The sequence below is a fragment of the Schistocerca nitens genome, chromosome 9 (assembly GCF_023898315.1).
Source record: "Schistocerca nitens isolate TAMUIC-IGC-003100 chromosome 9, iqSchNite1.1, whole genome shotgun sequence".
NCBI lineage: Eukaryota > Metazoa > Arthropoda > Insecta > Orthoptera > Acrididae > Schistocerca > Schistocerca nitens.
In genome coordinates this window covers 179,526,037-179,548,913 of record NC_064622.1, presented here as the reverse complement: position 1 = coordinate 179,548,913, position 22,877 = coordinate 179,526,037, and the positions used below count along the sequence as shown (strand labels likewise).

Sequence of the window (22,877 nt, the reverse complement as noted above, 5' to 3'; positions counted from 1 at the left end):
GCAGATTTGTTTGCGTATATTTCTTCAAAGGAGAAGTAGTTGTGGATTAGGATAAAGTTGGTGAGGTGTATGAGGAATGAGATTGTGGAGTGTGAAGGAGTTGGGAAAGATAGTGTTTAATGCCAGTAAGACCATGGACATGAGGGATGTTGGTGTATAGGGTGGTGGCATCAACAGTAACAAAATGGTATCCAGGAGGTAAAGGGGTGGGGATTGTAGACAATCGGTGAAGGATGTGGGGGGTGGGCTAAATTACAGGCAATTGGTTGGAGGTATTGGTCATTGGTCAATGAGAGCCAGTTCTTTCAGTAGAGACACAACTGCCAGCCACAACATGGTGTCCAGGATTATTGGGTTTGTGAGTTTTGGGGAGCATATAAAAGGTGGGTGCCGAGGGATGATTAGGTCAGGATTTATTTTGAGGTCATGTATGGCTATTCTTACATCTTCTGAAAGGTTGGTGTTCTGAGGAAGGGACCTTGGGAGGGATGGTGAGGCTAAGCTGAAGGTAAGGAATTCCTGGAAGGTGATGAGCGGAAGGTTAGGAGTGGGTGGGTGGGGGGGGGGGGTTGGATCATGGTTGCATGGTGGTATGAACTGGAAAAGGCAGGGTTGAATGTTGGGATTTTTGTGGTTTTGGTTGGAGGGATTGGCAGCAAAGAAATGCTTCTGTTGCATGGGTTGGAAGAAGAAGAGTCAGTCTTTGGCAAATCCACAGTGGTCAAATTTGGGTGTAGGGCTAAAAGTGAGGCCTTTGGTTAGGAATGAAACTTCTGTGGAGCTGAAGGTTTTGGTGGAAAGGTTGACAACAGTGTTACAGGAATGTTTTGGACCTGGATTTGGTGGAGAATTGGTAGGGAGCAGACCAGCCTGTGACACAGTATGCAGCTCTTGATTTCAATGGCTGTTTCACAGCCTGAGTCAAACTGGATCCTCCCCACCACTACCAGCTTTTCTGAACTGCGCAGATGTGAGTTATCCTTATGATACATTTTCCATTTCTATGGTAACATATTATCCCCACACCCTCCACACAACAGTTTCCACACCCTCTTCCCATCATCTCCTTCCCATTCTCACCTCCCTCTCTCTTTGTTTGCCACCATCTGCCAATGCACCCACCCATGTTTGCCTGCTCCTCTCCTTTTTTGTTCTTTTTTTCCACAACTCTATGCCCCACAAGCTCCTGATGCTGCACCTGTTGTCATTCTAGTCCCTGCACACTCCACCAGACTTCATCTCTCTCCTCCCACCCACACATTTCTGTCCCTTCCCCTTTCCTGTACCCTCCAGACTGCTGCATGCATCCCATGTGATAGTTGTATTCCACCCCGAGCTGCCAGAATTGGTGGTCATGTGTGCTTGCTTGTGTATGTGAAGGGCATGTTTTTATCTTTTGCAGATGAAGGATGTGGCTGAAAGCTTTATTTAAGTGTCTTTTAACTGTGCTTGCCAGCAACTTAACATGTCTTCTTTATGATAAGAAGTAATCTATCTGCTCCTACATTGTTGATGCATATCCTTCAGTATGGCTTTGACTATCTATCATTATTCCCTGATATGTGAGACATCTTACCTGCAATCCTTTTCATACCACTTAAAGTAGTGTTCCGTCACCCATCCACCCTCCACAACATCCTAGTCCACCCCTATGCCACTACGATCCAAAATCCTTGCCATGAGGATCATATCCATGTGGAAGACGAAGGTGCTAGACCTGCCCAATCCACCCACCCAGCACTTTCTATTCCAGTCCTGTCACACGTTTATCCTACCACATCAGGGGCTGGGCCACTTGTGATAGCAGCCATGTCTTTTACCAGCTCTGCTGCAATCATTGTACAGCTATTTACATTGGTATGACTACCAAGCAGCTGTCCACCAGGATGAACAGACACTGCCAAACTGTGGCCAAGAGGAAATTAGGTCAATTTGTGGCACAACATACAGCTGAACATAGCATGCTTGATTTCAATGGCTGCTTCACTATCAAGACATCTGGATCCTCCCTTCCACCACCAGCTTTTCTGAACTGTGCATATGGGAGTTATCCTTACAATACATTCTCCGCACCTGTAATTATCCCAGTCTCAGCCTACAGTAGCATACTGTCCCCACACCCTCCACCCAACAGTTTTCACCCCCTGTCCTATCATCTCCTCCCCATTCTCATTTTTCACCCTCTTTGTTTGCTGCTCTCTGCCAATGCACCAGCCCATCCTTCACTGCTCCTCTCCTTTTTCACTCCTTTTTTCCCCCCACCTCCTTGCGCCACAATTTCCTGACATTGCACCTGTTGGCATTCTGGTCCCTGTGCCCTCCCTCAGACAGCATGCATCTATCTCCCTCCACCCATACACTACTATCCATTTCCCTTCCCTGCCCCCTCCAGATTGCTGCTTGCATCCCACATGATAGTTGCATTCCAGCCTGAGATGCTGGAGGTGGTAGTCATGTGTGCATGAGGTATATTTGCTTATGTATATGAATGGTGTGTGTGTTTATCTTTTGCTGAAGAAGGCTGTGACAGAAAGCTTTATGTAAGCGTTTTTTAAATGTGCCTGTCTCCAAGTTAATCTATCTTCTTTATGGTAAGTAGCAATTGATGTTTTCCTACATTATTCATGTAGAAATAAAACACTCAACACTCAAATGAGTTGTTGAAGTATCATTAGTAACACCTTTCGCACAGCAAATTATGACATTGGAAGCAGTTAAGATTAAGTAGTGTAGTTTCCTGTGCCCAGAAATTCTTAAATTGTGCACAGGAAGATGATAACTTTCCATTACATTTAGCTTTATTACTAGGCTAAACCCTGGAGATAATAAAATCATTTTGAGGAATTATCACTAAAATACAGCAATCACAAGAACAAAAACTTTTCTTGATCAGAAGTGACAGTGAACTTCCTGTAGTGTTGACTATCTATGCAAATAATATATAGTAGCAACAATGACTGATCTCTATTTTCATGGACCATTTTTCAGAACTGGACAATTCACATCTGTAACTTTTGGCATACAGAGGATTAATAATGTAGACAAACCATCTGGACAGAGTTATGCACTACCAAACCTATGGCACGGTAGTTTTGATAAACCACATAAATGACTTATTAAATGGTAGGATTAGCACAGTTAGAACCAGACAACATTCAGTGTTAGTCCATTGTGTATTTTATATCCTCACAAAATGTAAATTGCATTTATGAGGTCTGTTCAAAAAATTCTGGAACATTCATAATTTCGTGCCAATGGCATGTTGGAGTGAAATGCGGTTGGCATCTCTGCACACACCATGTTTAATGTGTAACTGCTGGTGGAAGTTACATTGTTGTATGCCTGTTAGTTATTGTTCAGTGCTGTATTGAGCAGAACACGGTGTAGCACAGGTTGCGAATTTTGAGATAGCAGAGTTAGAGGAACAATGTGTCTGCATTAAATTTTATGTAAAACTCAAGAATACTTTTACAGAGACACACCAAATGATGCAGAAGGCCTACAGTGATGAGTGCTTAAGCCATACTCAGTGTTACAAATGGTTTACATGGTTTGAAAATGGCTGGCAAGAAGTTGAAGATGACCCTCATTCAGGATGCCCTTCAATGTCTACCGATGACGCTCATGTCAGGAACACCAACAAAATTGTGCATACAATCAAAGACTGACTGTCCAACAGATCACAGAAGAATGTAACATTTTAGATGGAACATGACAAGACAGTTAGTATACATGGAGAAGGCAAAAAAATTCCACGACTTCCCAGATAAAAAATACTTTTTTCCAGGTGAAAAACAAACTTTCCTGGGTGTAATACACATTTTCCCAGGTGGAAAAACAGTTTCTCTCCATTTTAAGTGACGGTATACTTTCCCTCAGAACTGTAAAACTTATTAAGCCTTTGAATAGTATAAGTTTTATGCAGTGGCATATAACTTCTCAGCACTTTAGTAAACAAAACCCAGCAAAAAAAATAGTGTGTTTTGGAAAGATCTTTGATGCACAACAACATATGGGCTGCACATTTTCATATTACAGAAGTATAATTACAAATTCCACCAAACACAGCACGTTAGTTTCCAAAGCACTAAAATCGTGACTGTGATGTGCTTTCATCAGCCAAGCATAGCTCATGTCATGTTATCTTGCCAGAAAATGATAGCAGAGATTTAGTGCACAGGACACTTGATGTAGTCAGCCAATAGCAACATCACTGTTAAATAGTGTGAACATGCAAATAGGAAAATTCATTGTGTAATTATGTACATATAGTACAGCCACAAGAAACACTAGTCTTTCACATATAATATTGCTCTTTTTTTATGTATTACCCTTTAAATTATGTCAAACAAAAATGTGCCAGCAAAATTTTGAGTGATGACAAATGTCTGGTCTTCTGGGCCCAAATTTTTTCTGAATGGCTGGTCCTCAAAGTATTTTGAATGAGGACCAAAACCTCTGTGATTTAAGAAATTAATTGCACATTCTGACAGTTAAAATAATTCATCTTGCATAAAAGGAAATGTGCTTCAAAAATAATGCTTCTCAAAACACCGTTCGTAATATTTTCTCACGACCTGTTAGAAATAGGTATGTTTGAACAGTTGATAGGGAGCACCAGATGACAGATGTTAGCTGCATGCGCAGCTATGATGATGTAGCAAGCCTGTGCATGGTGTTTTCTCTGCTCATACAGCTTTTGTCATATTTCTGTTTGGAATCTTGTGTTTAGTGTGGCATCACATGACCGTGTGCAGCAGTGTAGTATGTTTTTCAGAGGTCGCATATAGAGTTATTGTACTTAGGGCTTTTACTTATGGCAGATAAGGAATACAAAATTAGAAAGCAGTCCTTGACGATTTTCATTTCAAAACTAGACTCTACAACTCAATGCACCCTAATATTTTGCAGTGTGGTGATTTTAACATAGGTTTTTTGTGATTTATACTCTGCAATACTGTTATTTAGCATTTCCTGTCAAGTTTACATCCACAGAGCAGTGCAGACAGCTAGTAAGAAGAAATACAACTTTATTGAAAAAATAAAAAGAAACAGTTGTTTCTATACACCAGTAACTGTCATTGGCTGAAGACATAAAGTCTGAAAATGAGTCCTTGATCATATTGTGGCACTTTATTTTACATGTCCCTCTTGATCGCACAAATTTTTACACTTCATTATTACTGGTTTTGGCTACTACCTTTTTCAGATCTGTTACAAACAATAACAGCATGTAACCAGCTAAGTTCAGTTTGCTGATGCTAAATCTATAAATGGCCTGGTGCTAAATAAAACGTTTTTATTTTACATAATAAACAGCTATGTTACTTAAAATCCACATAAAAAGAGCAAATAGTAATAATGTGAAGTTCCTCGCCTGGGAAAGTAAAAAATGCAATTGTGTAAAACCCAGTACACAAATTTTAAGAACAAAATTACATCTATGAAATGAAATCTGCCATTGTGGATTTAATTCCATGCATTGTATGTTAGTACGTGTTATATTGTCAGATGCTCATTTTGCCATGTGATGTAAATTTTAATTAATGACTACGCCTACTGCATTTTAACCATTACATTTTCAATACTGGCTTCTCATGTACCCAGTACTTACTACGTACCTATATGGATAATTTGATATAGATACTGACATCAGAATATTTTACGGTATGTATAGCTGGTATACAAAGCTATTAATCATGTAAATACTATTTTTTATGTAGCACCAGGCATTTCAGAAGGATGTAGGCTGCAGTAGGTACTGGGAGATGAAGAGGCTTGCACAGGGCAGAGGAGCATGGAGAGCTGCATCAAACCAGTCTCAGGACTGAAGACCACATTAACAACAACAGGCATTTATAGATTTAGTTCAACAAATTGAACTTAGTTGGTTACACTCTGTTTTTGTTTGTAACAGATCTGAAGATAGCAGTAGCCAAAACTGGCAATAGTGAAATTGTAATAATTTGTGTGATCAGGATGGACCTATAAAATGAAGTGTATAATTGTCAGTTTATATTCTACTCCAGGAGTAAATATAAAGCCTCATTGTTATTTACAATGATGAAACACAGTGTGCTGCCAGTCTATAAATTTACTGAAGGATGGCATTCTGTAAATTTAAGATATAAACAACAGAAATTAAGAAATAATGTCAGGCCTAGAGAAGGAACCAGACAAGTGTTGAAACACATCTAGTAACCGAAAAAGATTGTGTTTCACAGAAGGTAGATATGTCAAATTCTGTTAAAACTTTTTGGTGTGGTTTCTGGGATGACAGTTTTCTTGGAGTATTATCTCATGTTCTGTTCTTAATTATGGCATAATACCACACATGCGAGAAGATGAAAATGTGCACTTCAAATTAAGTGAACAGTTGAAACTAGTTAATAGTGTGAAATGAAACACTTCCTTCCAAATAAATTGCCTGCCTTTGCAGAAAAGATTAGCAAATCGAAAAAAATAAATTTGTTGTTCTGAAAAGTGGTGAATGCTTGATTGCCAATAATGTAGAAATAAAATCAAATCATAAAACTGAAACTAACAATGTATTTCAGTCTTCCATAATTATGTGAAAGTATTTTTATTCATTTGATAGCTCCCAGCCACAGAAATCCATTTTGTTTTCATCTGATGTGAGAGCTGTAAACGAAGCAATAACAGTGGTCATGTGGAGACTACTTCTCCCCACAATTATGACTGATCTGCGCATGTGTAAATCTGGCACCTTGAGTGTACCAGAAAAATTTTTCTGGCTGCTTCTCCACATGTACATGAGCCCACTGGCATCTGCTTAAACAAACCTAATTCAAACAGTTCTGATGCCATGCTCATTGAAAGCAGCTTGTTGTTATGAAAGTATTGCACTATCTTGATCCTAAATCCTTTGGCACATTTTGCTTTCGTTGTGTCCCCCCCCCCCCCCCCCCCACCACCCCCCCCACCCCCAAATGGCACATTTTATTTGCAGTTTAAGTTTTATACTAGTGTTTGTCTCTCATTTGTGTTTTGTTGCTGCAGTTTATTCTGCATCAGAGAGCTACAGTAACATTCTTTGTTAGAGTATCAGTTCTTACCAGTCAAAATTACAAGAATTTAACTCAAACCTAAAACAATGAAACATTCTTGAAATTCTAAAAGGTTCCCGAGTTTTTCCCAGTTTTCCCCCAGATGAAAATATTCCTGGGTTTTTCCTGGATTTCCCGATTGTCCCAGGGCATATATGCCTTACATGAAATCCTGTCACATGATCTTGAAATGCATCATGTTACCGCCAAGTTCTTCCCACAGCTCATGAGTCAAGACCAGAAGGACTTTCGCCTTGCAACCTGTGAAGAGCTTTTGGATCGCACAAATGAGAATGAGATGTTCCTTAAGAGACTCATAACTGGTGATTAAACATGGGTCTATGGTTATGATGCTGAGACCAAGGTTCCATCTTCACAATGGGTCATGGAAGGTTCTTCAAGACCAAAGCAAGCTCATTAGGCCAGGTCAAACGTCAAAGGCATGCTGATATTTTTCTTTGAGACTGAAGGATTAGTTCATCACGAACTTGTGCCACAGGGACAAAGTGTTAATCGATGGTACTATCAGGACATGTTGCGACACCTGCCAGAAAATGTGAGAAAGAAATGGCTTGAAACATGGTGAGACAGTTCATGGCTCTTGCATCATGATAATGCACCAGCAAATTCATACCTGTTGGAGCATAACTATTGTACCAAAAAACGAAATCACTGGGCTGCCTCATCCTCTGTATTCTCTATTCCTGGCCCCGGTGGACTTTTTTTTTATTCCCAGAGCTGGAAACCCAGTTGGAAGGATGAATATTTGCAATGATAGGCAACATAAAAGAAAATTCGCAGATGGTGCTTTGCACAATCCAGCAAGAAGTATACCAAGACTGCTTCCGAAAGCGGAAACAGTTTTGGGAGCAGTGCATCAATTGTGAACAGTATTTCAAAGAAAACCATGCACAATAAGTAAAAGGTAAGCACAGAAAAATTTTGTGGATGAAGTACCGGAATTTTTTGAACAGACTTAGTATATGTAATAATAATTAATTGATCTAGTAACTTCTGCACTTTTATGCAACCAAAGCTATTACTTTTGATGCAAGTACAGTTCGCATGCACAAACATATGAAATCTATACAATTATTGTTGTTATTTGATGGTCAATAGAAAGTTCTTCATCACAATCAAAGGCTAGTTTTTTCTTTACTACAACAACCCTCTGTTTCACATTACAAATCAGCCATTTTTGAATAAAACCTGAATTAAACACTGACAGTTTCAGTGTTGATATTAATATCCTCACAGAGTTTCTAGACAGTTCAACACTTCTGGTGTCCAACCAGTCTATCAAGACACTGATCACATATGTGAACAAAGTGATCAATGTGTGGTAAAGCCTGACAGGTATTCAACACACTTAACATTCAGGTAATGTGGGTACAATATTAACTGACTAAAGCTACTGGGAAAACTACAGAGGGCTCCACTTACTTATGATAGTGTACAGTAGCTTACAGTATTTTTACAATTCCACTTGTTGAATTACAAATCTTACCATATCGGATGTCTTCATGTTGCATTCACCCATCACAAAAGCATTTGGTGGTGTACCCACAGGCAGTACATAAGCATAAGAACAACATAGACATGCTGGCATCATAAGATACATTGGATGAATTTCCACTGCCACAGCCTGAAAAACAGAGTGACAATAATAAATGTAATATACAGTCAGTACAGAAGCATATCTTTTCTTTCGTAATTGAACTTACTGTGATTTGATTATTTAATTTGTATTTCTATTTAACAGAAAGCTAAGGCTAAATTCCCTATTGACAAATCATCATCAGAGAAAGAGCACATGCTATGACAGAACAACGTAGGGAAGAAAAGTGAACACATCCTATTCAAAGGTACTGTCCCAGACACCACAAAAAACCTAAATTTTGATTACCGGGTTGGGAATTGAATTCTGTTCCTCCTGAATTTGAATCCGGTTCCACATTTCTCAGTGATATGAATTTGACAGTACTTAAAGAAAGTATTTTAATAATACTGTGTGAATAAAAACATTGTCTAAGATGTTATTAAAATGTCTTTTAAAAGCGACATTCATTTGCACTTTATTATCACAAGACAATCATTGCAACCATTGATAAAGGGGAGATGCATTATCAGGTAGACCATCAAGAGAAAATAATGGAAACAGAGGATGTCACTCATACCAGTACGTTAATTGTGCACAAAGATGGAACATAAGCTGTGTTCATTGTAAATGGCAATTTGTAATGATAATACAGGGTGTACATAAAGTCCAGGAACACTTTCAATTATTTATTGCACAAGAACTAAACATTGTACACATGTCATACAAATTGCATTTTGAAGAGAAACTCTGAAAGTTTTTTTACAAATATTTGATATGCAAACCATGAGTGGCACGGCAGACGTCAATACGGTAATCGAATTCTTGCCATACCCATCCCAGCATGGCATTGTCAACTGTGGCACAACAAAGGCTGCACCACTGTTGTTTTGAACCACAAGGATTACCTGGCAGAAGGCTTCTGTCGGCTGTCAGATACAACGACCTACAAACCTTGACACCATAACCCCATTCCAAAAATCCAGCAGAATCCCCAGTCACTCCTCAAATTATTAGGCTCATTCCAGAACATCTCCCCCAGAGTCCATCTCTCTATTCACACCTACCATTCCCCCAACTCCTACCTTCTACATGCTTCCTAAAATCCACAAACCCAACCACCCAGGATGCCTCATTGTAGCTGGTTACTGTGTCCCCACTGGGAGAATCTGTGTTCCCATAGACCAACATGTTCAACCTATCACCCGGAACCTACACTCCTATATAAAATACACCAAACATTTCCTCCACTGACTCTCTGCAGTTCCTGTCCCTTTACCATATGGTGCCCTGCTCGTCACTGTTGATGCCACCTCCCTTTACACTAACATCCCTAATGCCCACGGCCTTACCAAAATTGAATACTAGCTTTCCCAATGCCCAACGGATTCCAAACCAACAACTTGCTTCCTAGTCAACATGACCAACTACACTCCTGGAAATGGAAAAAAGAGAACACATTGACACCGGTGTGTCAGACCCACCATACTTGCTCCGGACACTGCGAGAGGGCTGTACAAGCAATGATCACACGCACGGCACAGCGGACACACCAGGAACCGCGGTGTTGGCCGTCGAATGGCGCTAGCTGCGCAGCATTTGTGCACCGCCGCCGTCAGTGTCAGCCAGTTTGCCGTGGCATACGGAGCTCCATCGCAGTCTTTAACACTGGTAGCATGCCGCGACAGCGTGGACGTGAACCGTATGTGCAGTTGACGGACTTTGAGCGAGGGCGTATAGTGGGCATGCGGGAGGCCGGGTGGACGTACCGCCGAATTGCTCAACACGTGGGGCGTGAGGTCTCCACAGTACATCGATGTTGTCGCCAGTGGTCAGCGGAAGGTGCACGTGCCCGTCGACCTGGGACCGGACCGCAGCGACGCACGGATGCACGCCACGACCGTAGGATCCTACGCAGTGCCGTAGGGGACCGCACCGCCACTTCCCAGCAAATTAGGGACACTGTTGCTCCTGGGGTATCGGCGAGGACCATTCGCAACCGTCTCCATGAAGCTAGGCTACAGTCCCGCACACCGTTGGGCCGTCTTCCGCTCACGCCCCAACATCGTGCAGCCCGCCTCCAGTGGTGTCGCGACAGGTGTGAATGGAGGGACGAATGGAGACGTGTCGTCTTCAGCGATGAGAGTCGCTTCTGCCTTGGTGCCAATGATGGTCGTATGCGTGTTTGGCGCCGTGCAGGTGAGCGCCACAATCAGGACTGCATACGACCGAGGCACACAGGGCCAACATCCGGCATCATGGTGTGGGGAGCGATCTCCTACACTGGCCGTACACCACTGGTGATCGTCGAGGGGACACTGAATAGTGCACGGTACATCCAAACCGTCATCGAACCCATCGTTCTACCATTCATAGACCGGCAAGGGAACTTGCTGTTCCAACAGGACAATGCACGTCCGCATGTATCCCGTGCCACCCAACGTGCTCTAGAAGGTGTAAGTCAACTACCCTGGCCAGCAAGATCTCCGGATCTGTCCCCCATTGAGCATGTTTGGGACTGGATGAAGCGTCGTCTCACGCGGTCTGCACGTCCAGCACGAACGCTGGTCCAACTGAGGCGCCAGGTGGAAATGGCATGGCAAGCCGTTCCACAGGACTACATCCAGCATCTCTACGATCGTCTCCATGGGAGAATAGCAGCCTGCATTGCTGCCAAAGGTGGATATACACTGTACTAGTGCCGACATTGTGCATGCTCTGTTGCCTGTGTCTATGTGCCTGTGGTTCTGTCAGTGTGATCATGTGATGTATCTGACCCCAGGAATGTGTCAATAAAGTTTCCCCTTCCTGGGACAATGAATTCACGGTGTTCTTATTTCAATTTCCAGGAGTGTATATCCTCACTCACAATTATTTCTCCTTTGAAGGCATTACCTGAAACAAATCCAGGATATGGCTATGGGCACCTGCATGGCACAGTCCTATGCCAACCTATTCATGGGCCATCTAGGGGAATTGTTCCTAAACACCCAGGATCAGAAACACCTCACCCGGTTCAGATTCACTGATGACATCTTTGTGATCTGGATCGAGGGTGGGGACACCATATCCACTTTCCTCCAGAACCTCAACAGCTTCTTCCCCATTTGCTTCACCTGGTCCTACTCAACCCAACAAGCCACCTTCCTAGATGTTGACCTCCACTTCCAGTCACAAACATCAACTATCCCATTAAAGCTGAGCTCCAACCACTGTGCTGCATTCTATGTAGGCATGACAACCAACAAGGTGTCTGTCTGCATGAATGGCCACTGACAAAATGTGGCCAAGAAACAAGTGGACCACACTGTTGCTGAGCACGCTGCCCACAACATGACATCCTTTATTTCACTGACTGTGCTTCACAGCCTGTGCCATATCGATTCTTCCAACACCAGCTTTTCTGAATTGCGCAGGTGGGAACTTTCCCTGCAGTATGTTCTATGTTCCCATAACCCTCCTGGCCTCAAACTTTGTTAGTCATTGTCCTCACCCATCTGGCCCCTTCCCTGTTCCTATTCCAGCACTACACATCCCTCATTTGACCTTCGCACTCAGTCTTTCTACTGCTCTTCTTTTCCATTCTGCATTTGATGTGCCTCATTTGCTGCACATGATTTTGACTCACATTCAAAGCCACATGAAATAGATTAGAGCAATGTTTGATGCACATCACTTGCCATACATGTTTTGACCATCATTCAAAGGCACATAAAGCTTACTTTTAGACAAATCATTTCACAAAATATTTTACATTACATTTTTCACCCAACTTCAATTAAGAACTGTGTAAATTAAAGTCTCTCATGTAAATGGTCAGTGAGCAGGCAGGCCTACCTATCCTTTCACTGGGAAAAGTCTAACTTTCTGTAAACAGGGAAATGTTCCACATATTAGTGAGATGTTACAATCAATATACACTGAATAATGAAATAGCTAACAAACTTAGCAGCTCTACTGTAGGTGCAATTTTCTTCTGCTGTCCACTACAGCGTGTTGTAGTATGAGACGCCAAATGTGGCATATTGAAACTTGGCAAGAACTTTCCAAATGATTTATTTGTTTCCACTACAGTGCTCCGTTCACCTCTGTCTGCATCACAGGGACCCACAATGCTGAGGAATCACCCCAGCGACCTGTGCAATGTAACGCTGTGTCGTGCTGGCCTTGTACGCCAACTGCAGAGTTCCGATTATGTCAGAATGGCTGCGCCAGTAGCCAACTTAGTGGCCAACGTCCCCATTGACTCCACACTGCTCCGCCGGGAGCCATAGGCTGACCCCGATGCTGCTTCTTCCTCGCTGGCGTAGCTGAGAATGTGGCGGCAATGACCCCCTGCGATCCGGCATCCAAATCTGCAGCCCTCCCTTCGGAAGTCTCTGGCACGTGTCGTGAGCCGAGACAACTGCCCGCGGTAGTGAGCTGATGAGTGGCCTGCCACTGGCTGGCTGCAGACCCTGCGTTGGCATCAGAGGGTCGAACCAATGACCCGCGATGGACTGGGATGCTGGTGCCCCATCTGTTGCTGCATATAGCCCGATGGTGTGACATGCCTTGACATCCAGGAGAGCTGCCACATTTGAATGACTCTTGTTAGAAAACAACACCTATTTATACTCGGCTGCATGCCTTTGTTTCGCTAATGCATTGCTTCATGTTACGTACACATAACACTTAGGTTGGCCAGTGGCCCTCTTCTGCCTGTGACTTGCGGCATGGAAACTGCTGTGTGCGCCCTCTCTGGCAGTTCTACTCCCCTGTGGCCTCTATTTGCCTTCGCAACTGCTGGTATGCGTAACTTACGGCAATCCGTCCCACACCTGGCTGCAACTCGTGCTCCGAATATCGCACAGAACTAACTTTCTCTATCATAAGCAGTGGTGCCGCTACATTATTCCCCTCTTCGGAAAGACCCGGTCACCGGGTCATCCTTTAACTAACTCTTCAATTTGTTTGGATTGGCACTTATACTTACTTACTATTAGAAAACTTAGTTGTGGTCTAGTGCTCCTAGGCATGACATGAGGGAAAAAACAATTAAAAAAATTCTTAATGGATGACCACTCCGCTGAATGCTCACTGAACCCCTTACCTTCACCCTCCATATCCAAAATACTGGGACTTGGACTACCCCCGGATCCCTCTGGGAATTGGCTCTCCGCCTGATCAGAAGGAAAACAACACATAACAAAGTTAAGGCTGCAATGACACTTGGCACAGAGGTGCTCAAAATTATCGCTATTTGCCGTTGCCTTTCCCTATACTAAGTGACATGCTGAACAAGCTGTTTGGCTGATATGCGCCCCTCTTGCTCTAAAATGAAATAGTTAATGGATCTCAACAGACCTGGCTCCAGAGTTTGATTTAACAAGGTCAGATTCTGCCTTGGCAAAAACTCTAAAGTGGTTTCTGGCCAGTACAACTGTGGCTGCGTAACATTCAATTGTGTGACTCCTGAAGTTAATGCTGGCAGGTGGAAGGTTGGTCCTATTATGTTACACTTAGTTCCATTGATTAAAACTCTGCTTCCTTGGAGCTCTACAGGTTTTGCTTCTGTAAACACTCCTTGCTCAAAACAACTTGCTACTACTACCAAATTCTCATATGTGGAGAAGATCCAATGCATCCTGACCCGTTACAAGCTCAATTTTGGCTCCACGATGTCCCTTGGACATCTATTCCTTTTCCCTTGGCTAAAAATAACTGCACCATACATATGTCCCATATTTGTAGTTTCACAGATTTTCCTCCAACAACACTCCACGTACATCAGATGCTATACCTCCCTTTTCAGTGACCTGAAGACAGGGCTCACCATCACCCTTCCTCCCTCTTTAAAAAGACTGCTGCCCCTAGCAGGCTCACAATACTCGAAAACACATATAAAATACAATGCCTAATTACTCTATGGTACTTCAGGCTGTACTCTATCTTCCTGGTTTTCTCTGCACTTAGCACCTCTCTTCACTCTCTCTTTCTTCCTCTTTCCTTCCTGTGACATGCCTGGAGTCACATCCAGGCAACCGTTAAATGGCCGTAACTGCCCAATGTGTACTATCATTGTTCTAGTTGGCAGCTGAAGCTTAACATCAATGGGGTATATGGTTTCAACAACTTGGTATGGCCCTTGATACCTCGTGAGAACTTCTTTGTTTTCCTTTTTTGCATGTAGGGGCTGGACAGCATTACCCATTGCCCCACTTTATACTGCAGTAAACTTCCTTTCCACTTTACTGCGTCTTCCTGCCTTTCCAAATCCTTCACATTCACCTTTTGTACCCATTTCCAGACATCCTGAATTGTTCTAGCGAATTGATGTACAGATTCACTGGTCCTTCCTTTCTGTAGCTTCACTAAATCAAACGGTGACGGCATTTTTCGCCCATACACTACCTCATACGGAAACAAACTGATATTTGTATGGACTTTTGCATTGTATGCACATACAATATGCTTCAAATTCTCGTCCCACTGATGGTGATGGGAATCCACATAAAAACTCATCATCTTCCCGATTGTTCTGTGTACCTGTTCTGTCCTTCCGTTCGCCTGTGGATGCAACGCGCTCATCCTCAACTTCTTTATGTTCAACAATTTACACAGTTCCTTTATTAAATCCAACATGAAGTTGGTCCCTTGGCCAGTAATTATTGTCTCCGGTACACCAAAATTCAAAATCCATTTGTTTACTAATGCTTGCGCGACCACTGCTGCCTGTTGATTTGGCATAGCCACCATCTCCACATACCTTGAAAAATGGTCTATTACTGTAAGAAAGAATCTGTTCCCCAATGGTGTTCACCTAGAAGGTCCTAAGACATCAATCCCCAGGAAATAAAATGGACGTGTCACTTCCGGTAATCATTGTAGCTGTATCTGTTTCTGTTTCCGATTGAAATCTGCTCTCTGGGCACATGGTATATAATTCTTGACATACTGATCCACATCTACTTTCCTGCCTCTCCACCAATACTTCTCTGCCACTCTCCTATTCGTCGCTCTACACCCTCCATGACCGGATAACATGTAATCATGTGCTTCCTTTAAAACCTCATCCCTCAACTTCACTGGCACTACTACCCTTGGCCCTAACTTTGTTTCCCTGCACAGAAGATTGTCATAGACATTAAACTGTGGCTGTGTCTGATACAATTTACAATCATTGTCCATGTACTGTAATTTTTGCCATCTTCCTACTTAGTGCATCCGCATTAGTGTGCTACTTCCCAGGCTTATGCACCACCTCGTAATCGAATTCACTAAGCCTCACAGCCCATCAAGTGAGTCTTGTGGATGGATCCTTCAACCCCAACAACCACTTCAACGCAGCATGATCTGTCACTAGCCAAAATCTTCTCCCATATAAATAACATTTAAAATATGTGATTTCATAGATTATGCTAAGCATCTCCATCTATGTTGTTCAGTAATTCTCCTCTGCTGCATTCAACTGCCTAGACATGTAGGCTACAGGATGTTCTTTCTCATCAATTTCTTGACTAAGAACACACCCTAATGCTCGATTCGATGTATCACATGCTAGTATAAACCCCTTTTCAAAATCTGGGAACACAAGATCCGGATTTGATGTTAACATTTCTTTCAGTTTGTCAAACGCTTTCTGACACTCTTCTGTCCACTCAAATTTCACACCTTTCCATTAACAATAGTGTCAATGGCTGTGCTAAATCTGCAAAACCCTTCAGGAACTTTCGATAGAAATTGCAAATTCCGATGAATGACTGCACTTCCTTAACTGTTTTTGGTTCCCGAAAATCCCTTACAGCCTGTACCAACCTCGGATCTGTTCGTACTCCATCCTTACTGATAATATGGCCCAAATATTTTACTTCTTCTAATGCAAAATGACACTTCTCCAGGCTCAATGTCAAACGAGCTGCTCTTAACCTCAAAAAGACTTCCCTTAACCACTGTCTATGTTGCTCCATACTACTTGAAAACTCTATAATGTAATCCAAATAGACCAAACACTGCTGTGGTTTCAAACCACTCAAGACACTGTCTAGCAACCTCTGGAACTTTACCGAAGCATTTTTCAAACTGAATGGCGTTCTAATGTACTGGTAATGGCCTCCAGGTGGAGAGAAAGCAGTTTTTGGACTATCCTCTGGAGCCACCTCTAACTGATAATAACCACTTGTCAAATCCATCGTAGAAAAGTACTGGCACTGTCCTAAGTGATCCAAAGTCTCCGATATGTTTGGAATGGGGTATGCATCCATTACTATCTTATTATTGAGGTATCGGTAGTCACAACAGAACCTGTATTTCTTAGTTCCATCTGTAGATTTTTTAGGCACAACTATAATGCCCACTCCCCAGCAACTATTACTATGCTCTATAATACCGTACGCAAGCTGCTGATCAATGAAATCCTCCACAATCGGCTGCAAATACCTTGGTATTCTGTATGGTTCCCGGTAAACAGGTGCTTCATTCCCTGTTGGTATCGTATGCTGAACTAATTGAGTTGCTGGTAATGGCCCTTGTGGAAAAAACAAATCCTTAAATTCCCACAATAATTCTTCCATATTCTCCTCCCTTCAAATGCTTAATTTTGTCATACAATGCAGTTCTATTGGCAGTTAATGGTTGATCACTTCGTGTACCCCTCGAACACCAGTTTTTGTCATCTGGCACATCGGAATTTGCTACTAAAACTCCTTTCCTCAAATTCACATCTACAGTGCTAAAATTATCCATGTTAACGGGATGTACTCGCCCATCATTCCCCTCCTGTACGCGTACAACACTACATTTCACAAAACAACCCAATAAACCCAAATCTTCATTATCCTCCAATGGTTCAATAACACATACTGTACGCACAGGTAAATTTGACTCCACACTTACCCAAAGTGACTTCCCAGTGCCACTAGACACACACTCATGTGAGTTAATCCTTAATGTTAATGTACGCAGTTCAATTGGTTTGTTCATTACACTGAACGTCCCTCACAACAGCTCTGCATTGACAACAGTTTCCCCTAACAGAAATAACATTCCACCAAGTTCCACAGTTCATTGTCCAAGGTCAATTTTGGCATGATGTCGATGCAAGAAATCTACTCCTAGGATCATGTCTTAACCATCGCTTACCCATGGTACCACCTCCATGCATACATTAAATCGGACTTTCCCTATGTGAAAGTCAACTGTCACCAACCCCAAAGGCGAGACCTCCTTCTCCCCCACTCCATGCAACCTATAACGTGGTGGGTCTAACTTTCTTCGTCCCATTATATTCTTAGTAGCCACTGACACTTGCGCCCCTGTGTTCAACAAAATTTTAAACTTTTTAGTTCCTATGGATCGTACCACTGAACATTCCACCTCTGCATATGTATTCGTAGCATTGAAATTAAACAGGAGCTCCCTTAGGTGGGTCTTGGGCCCCTCTGCCATTTAACGCTTGTCCACCTCTTTTTATGTCCACTTCTCCATCCTCCACACTGCTGATTTCCACCCGTTCCTCGGTGACTGGGTACATTGCCTCTGCACATGTCCTGTACGACCACACTTTTAATATTTTATACCAACTGCAAATACTGTTTGCCTCTCGTGTACCCCTGTTGCCATGTCTATTTCCTCACACTGAACTGCCAGATGAATGGCCGAATACAAATTTTTCGGATTCCCTTCACACACTTTCCATGACATATGCGCCGGCAACCCTCTCAAAAATACATCAAGTGCACTTTGCTCAGCCTCCTGGAACAGAACACTATTCGCTTCATTGCTCTGACCCAACTCATAAGTATACTCATTAATTTCCCCTTATCCTGTCTGCAAATTTCTCCACCGTCTCCCCCTGTCTCTTTGTCATTATACCTAACTTCTCCCTAAAGTACCGAGCGCTATTCTGTTTCTTGTACCTTAGTAAAAACCCTTCCTTTAACTGCTTAAACTGTCCTACCTTTCTTAAGGCCTCAGAACACCTTACATGTGTTTTTGCCTCACCCGTTAATCTAATCTTGGCTATATGTAACACCTACTCATCAGACCAACCATTCATCACTGCTGAAGTCTCCAAGTCCTCCACAAACAAACACACATCCTCAGATGCCTTGCCAGAAAACGGAATAATCAGACTCGCGGCAGCTGGATCAAACTCCTGCACCCTAGGCAACAATGACTGATCAGATGCGGTTCCCCACTCACTTCTAGGTGCTAATTTATTTCTCAACTGTGTATTGTCTGCTGTCAATTGTACTACTTTTTCCATCAAAATCCGCATTGCTTCTGGTTCCGACACACCTTGCGTCCTTGACTCTGCCATTGTGTTGCTTTCGTTCCCAGTTAGTCCCGAAACAAAAGGATTAACTGCAAGAATTATCTGACTTCCTACAGATCCGTCTCGTGATACTCAGTATCGTCATAAACCAATACAAAAGTAATTAAATGCCACGAAAAAAAATAAATCTTACTGCCCCAAATACACTAACACTTACTCTGACAACAAAAAATACTATGCCCACGCAAAACATCTACAATGTGGATTGCCAGGAACCATACTCAAAAAAACAAAAAAGATAGAAAATCTCCAACACTCAAAAAGAACAGTTTTGTCAGCACTCACCACATCTTGTGACTGTACTGCAAGCGGTGGGCTCAAACGTCATACTGGACAGACAACGTCCGCTACTCTGACACCAAATGTTGTGGTATCAGACGCCAAATGTGATGTATTGAAACTCAGTGAGAACTTTCCAAATGATTTATTTGTTTCCACTGCAGTGCTCTGTTCACCTTGGTAAGCGTCACAGGGAGCCGCAATGATGAGGATGCACCCCAGAGGACTGTGCAACTCAGCACTGTGTCGTGCCGGCCTTGTACACCAGCTGCAGAGTTATGATCATGTCAGGATGGCTGCACCAGCAGCCAACTCAGTGGCCACCATCCCCGTTGACTCAGCACTGCTCCGCCGAGAGCTGCAGGCCGTCCCCACTGCTGCTTCTCAATCGCTGGCACAGCTGAGAATGCGGCGGCAATGACCGCCCGCAATCTGGCATCCGAATCTGCAGCCCTCACCTTGGAAGTCACCGGCATGTTTCGGGAGCTGAGATGACTGCCTGTGGCAGTGAGCCAAAGAGTGGGTCGAACCAATGACCCGCCGAGGACTGGGATGCTGGTGCCCCACCTGTTGCTGCATGTAGCCCAACGGTGTGACATGCCTCGCCATCCAGGAGAGCTGCCACACTTGAATGACCCTCGTTAGAAAACAACACCCTATTTATACTGGTATGTGCACCTCTGTTTCGCTAACACACTGCTTCGCATCATGTACGCATAACACTTAGGTTGGCCAGTGGCCCTCTTCTGCCTGTGACTTGCGCCATGGAAACTGCTGTGTGCGCCCTCTCTGGCAGTTCTATGCCCACGTGGCCTCTATTTGCCTTCGCAACTGCTGGTATGCATAACTTACTGCAATCTGGCTTGCACCTGGCTGTAAATCGTGCTCGGAATATCGCACAAAACTAACTTTCCCTATACTAAGCAGTGGTGCCACTACAAGTGCTAGAGTGATGATGTCTTTGGTTGGTTGGGTTTACCAGTCATTCAATCCACCAAAGAATGATTTTATATTCCATATACTATGACTATGCGTTCATCACATTCCCTGTATAATTTAATTCAGAATATCATGATTCTTTTTTTCTATCATTGATGTTATACATCACAGTATGCTTTGTTATGATATCACTACTGCAGTCAGTGTGATAGGCCTACAGAAAAGTTATAGTCAAATAACTTATCCTAAGAAATACTGTCTTTTTACATACCATTTTTGCAAGAACTGGTAAAACAATATTACAAATGGCTGCATTGGACGCAAACTGGGTTAGAAATGTTGTAGCAATACAGACAATTATTAGTATTGCTAAGTCAGGAAGCACGTTTAATACAGACAGTGCGTCTCCAATGAGATCATTCAGGCCAGATGCATTTGTAGCTTCTGCCATTGCAAAGCCTCCACCTAAAAAACAGAGCAAACAGTTATTTTTCATCCATTAATTCACACAGTTGTTTTATGTGTTGAAATTTATAGTACAATATAATAGAGGGAAACATTCCACATGGGAAAAATATATCTAAAAACAAAGATGATGTAACTTACCAAACAAAAGGGTTGGTAAGTTGATAGAGACACTAACAAACACAAACACACACACAAAATTCAAGCTTTCACAACCAACGGTTGCTTCATCAGGAAAGAGGGCAGAAGAGGGAAAGACGAAAGGATGTGGGTTTTAAGGGAGAGGGTAAGGAGTCATTCCAGTCCCGGGAGCGGAAACACTTACGTTAGGGGGGAAAAGGGACAGGTATACACTCGCGCACACACACACACACACACACATGTCCATCCGCACATATACAGACACAAGCAGACATATGTAAAGGTATGTGAGCGTGTGCGAGTGTATACCTGTCGCTTTTTCCCCCTAAGGTAAATCTTTCCGCTCCCGGGGATTGGAATGACTCCTTACCCTCTCCCTTAAAACCCACATCCTTTCGTCTTTCCCTCTCCTACCCTCTTTCCTGATGAAGCAACCGTGGGTTGCAAAAGCTTGATTTTTGTGTGTGTGTTTGTGTTTGTTAGTGTCTCTATCAACATACCAACGCTTTCATTTGGTAAGTTACATCATCTTTGTTTTTAGATATAATTTATATTACAAAACATATAGGTGTCTGTTAGGGATAATAATACATTTTTGCAAGAAAATTACGGAGATTTTGATTCATCTGTACACAGTGACTAAGGTTCTTTTAAAAATATATTCAGTTAATATACAGGGTGATTATACTTAAAGTTACACTTTCAAACCACTGTAGATATAACACCACCGGTCAGAATGACATCAAATTGCAGCGGAATATTGTCAGAGAAGAGGGAAAACGTATGGCAGAAGAAAAATAAAAAGTTACAAAATGCAGCAATAAATGATGCTGTAATCATCATAATTTAATAGTGGTCAGCTACAAATGATAAATGAATCATTCAACAATGCCTAAGGTGTACGTTTGACATTAAACAAACTGTACTATTGAGTGTGCAAGGGTGTACAGGTGTGATGCTTTTAGTTATGTAAGCCCATCCACCACAGCAAGGTCATATCACATTGGATGAGAAAAATCGGTTTTTTAACTGTCCCAAGGCCAAAAACCACATAAAAATCATCAATGACATGGTTTTTAAATGTCCTGAGGCCAAAAACCGCATAAAAAATCATCAATCACACCAGTTTTTAATTGTCCTGAGGCCAAAAACTGCAAAAAAAAAATCAATCAAAATGAAATCGGATTATTAATTTCCATGTGACTGGCACGAAACATGTTCAATATGCTGTCCACTGTTTTCTGCAACAAGTTGAAATTGGGAAACAGTATGTTCCACAACTGATCGAAGTGTTTCCAGAGTCACGTTCAGAATGTGTTGTGCAGTGCATGCCTCCAATGCAGCTAAGTTTGCAATCGGAATGCTTAACACAACATCTTTCAGATAGCCCCACAGCCAGAAGTCACACTGATTAAGATCAGGTGAACGGGATGGCCAGGCTGTAGGGAAATGGCAGCTGATAATTCTAGCATTTCCGAAATAGTGCTTCAGCAGCTGCTTAATTGGGTTTGCAATGTGTGGAGGTGCGCCATCTTGCATAAAAATGATCCCAACCACACAACCATGGTGTTGGAAAGCTGGAATGACGTGGTTGTGCAAAAGACACTCTTAGCACTTACCAGTGATGGTGCAGGTAACAGGACCAGAAGCACTTGTCCCTTTGAAATGATTCCATGAACCCGCACCACACAGTGACGTTTTCAGGATGAAGTGGTACTGGTTGATTTGCGTGTGGATTTTCCGTTGCCCATATTTGAATATTCTGTGTACTGATATATCCTGTCCGATGGAAGTGGGCTTCGTTGGTCCACAAAATCTTCCACGGCCGATCATTGTCCATTTCCATGTGAGCAAGAAATTCTACAGCAAAGATCTTTCTTGCCAGCAGGTCAACAGGAGGCAACTCATGTGCATGGGTAATTTTGAAAGGATAGCAAAGAAGGATGTTTCGTAGGATTTTACACAATGTGCTCATGGGTATGTCCTGTGTTTGGGCAATTCTTCATCTCCTCCTGCATTTCTGTGGCCACTACCTCCACTGACGTTGAATCAATTCGTTTCCTCCCTCTACCAG

The 22,877-nt window shown here is 42.6% G+C and overlaps 1 protein-coding gene across 2 annotated transcripts in view; it reads right to left on the bottom strand.

Annotated features, from left to right (window-relative positions):
• Window positions 1–22,877, bottom strand: part of LOC126203227 (protein I'm not dead yet-like) — a 294,708-nt gene that overhangs the window by 3,417 nt on the left and 268,414 nt on the right. For both annotated transcript variants that reach the window (XM_049937472.1, XM_049937473.1), the window contains exons 11-12: window positions 20,469–20,662; window positions 8,575–8,712 (exon numbers count right to left, since the gene is read on the bottom strand). In XM_049937472.1, coding sequence (XP_049793429.1) covers window positions 8,575–8,712; window positions 20,469–20,662 — 332 coding nt within the window. The remainder of the gene's footprint in view (window positions 1–8,574; window positions 8,713–20,468; window positions 20,663–22,877) is intronic.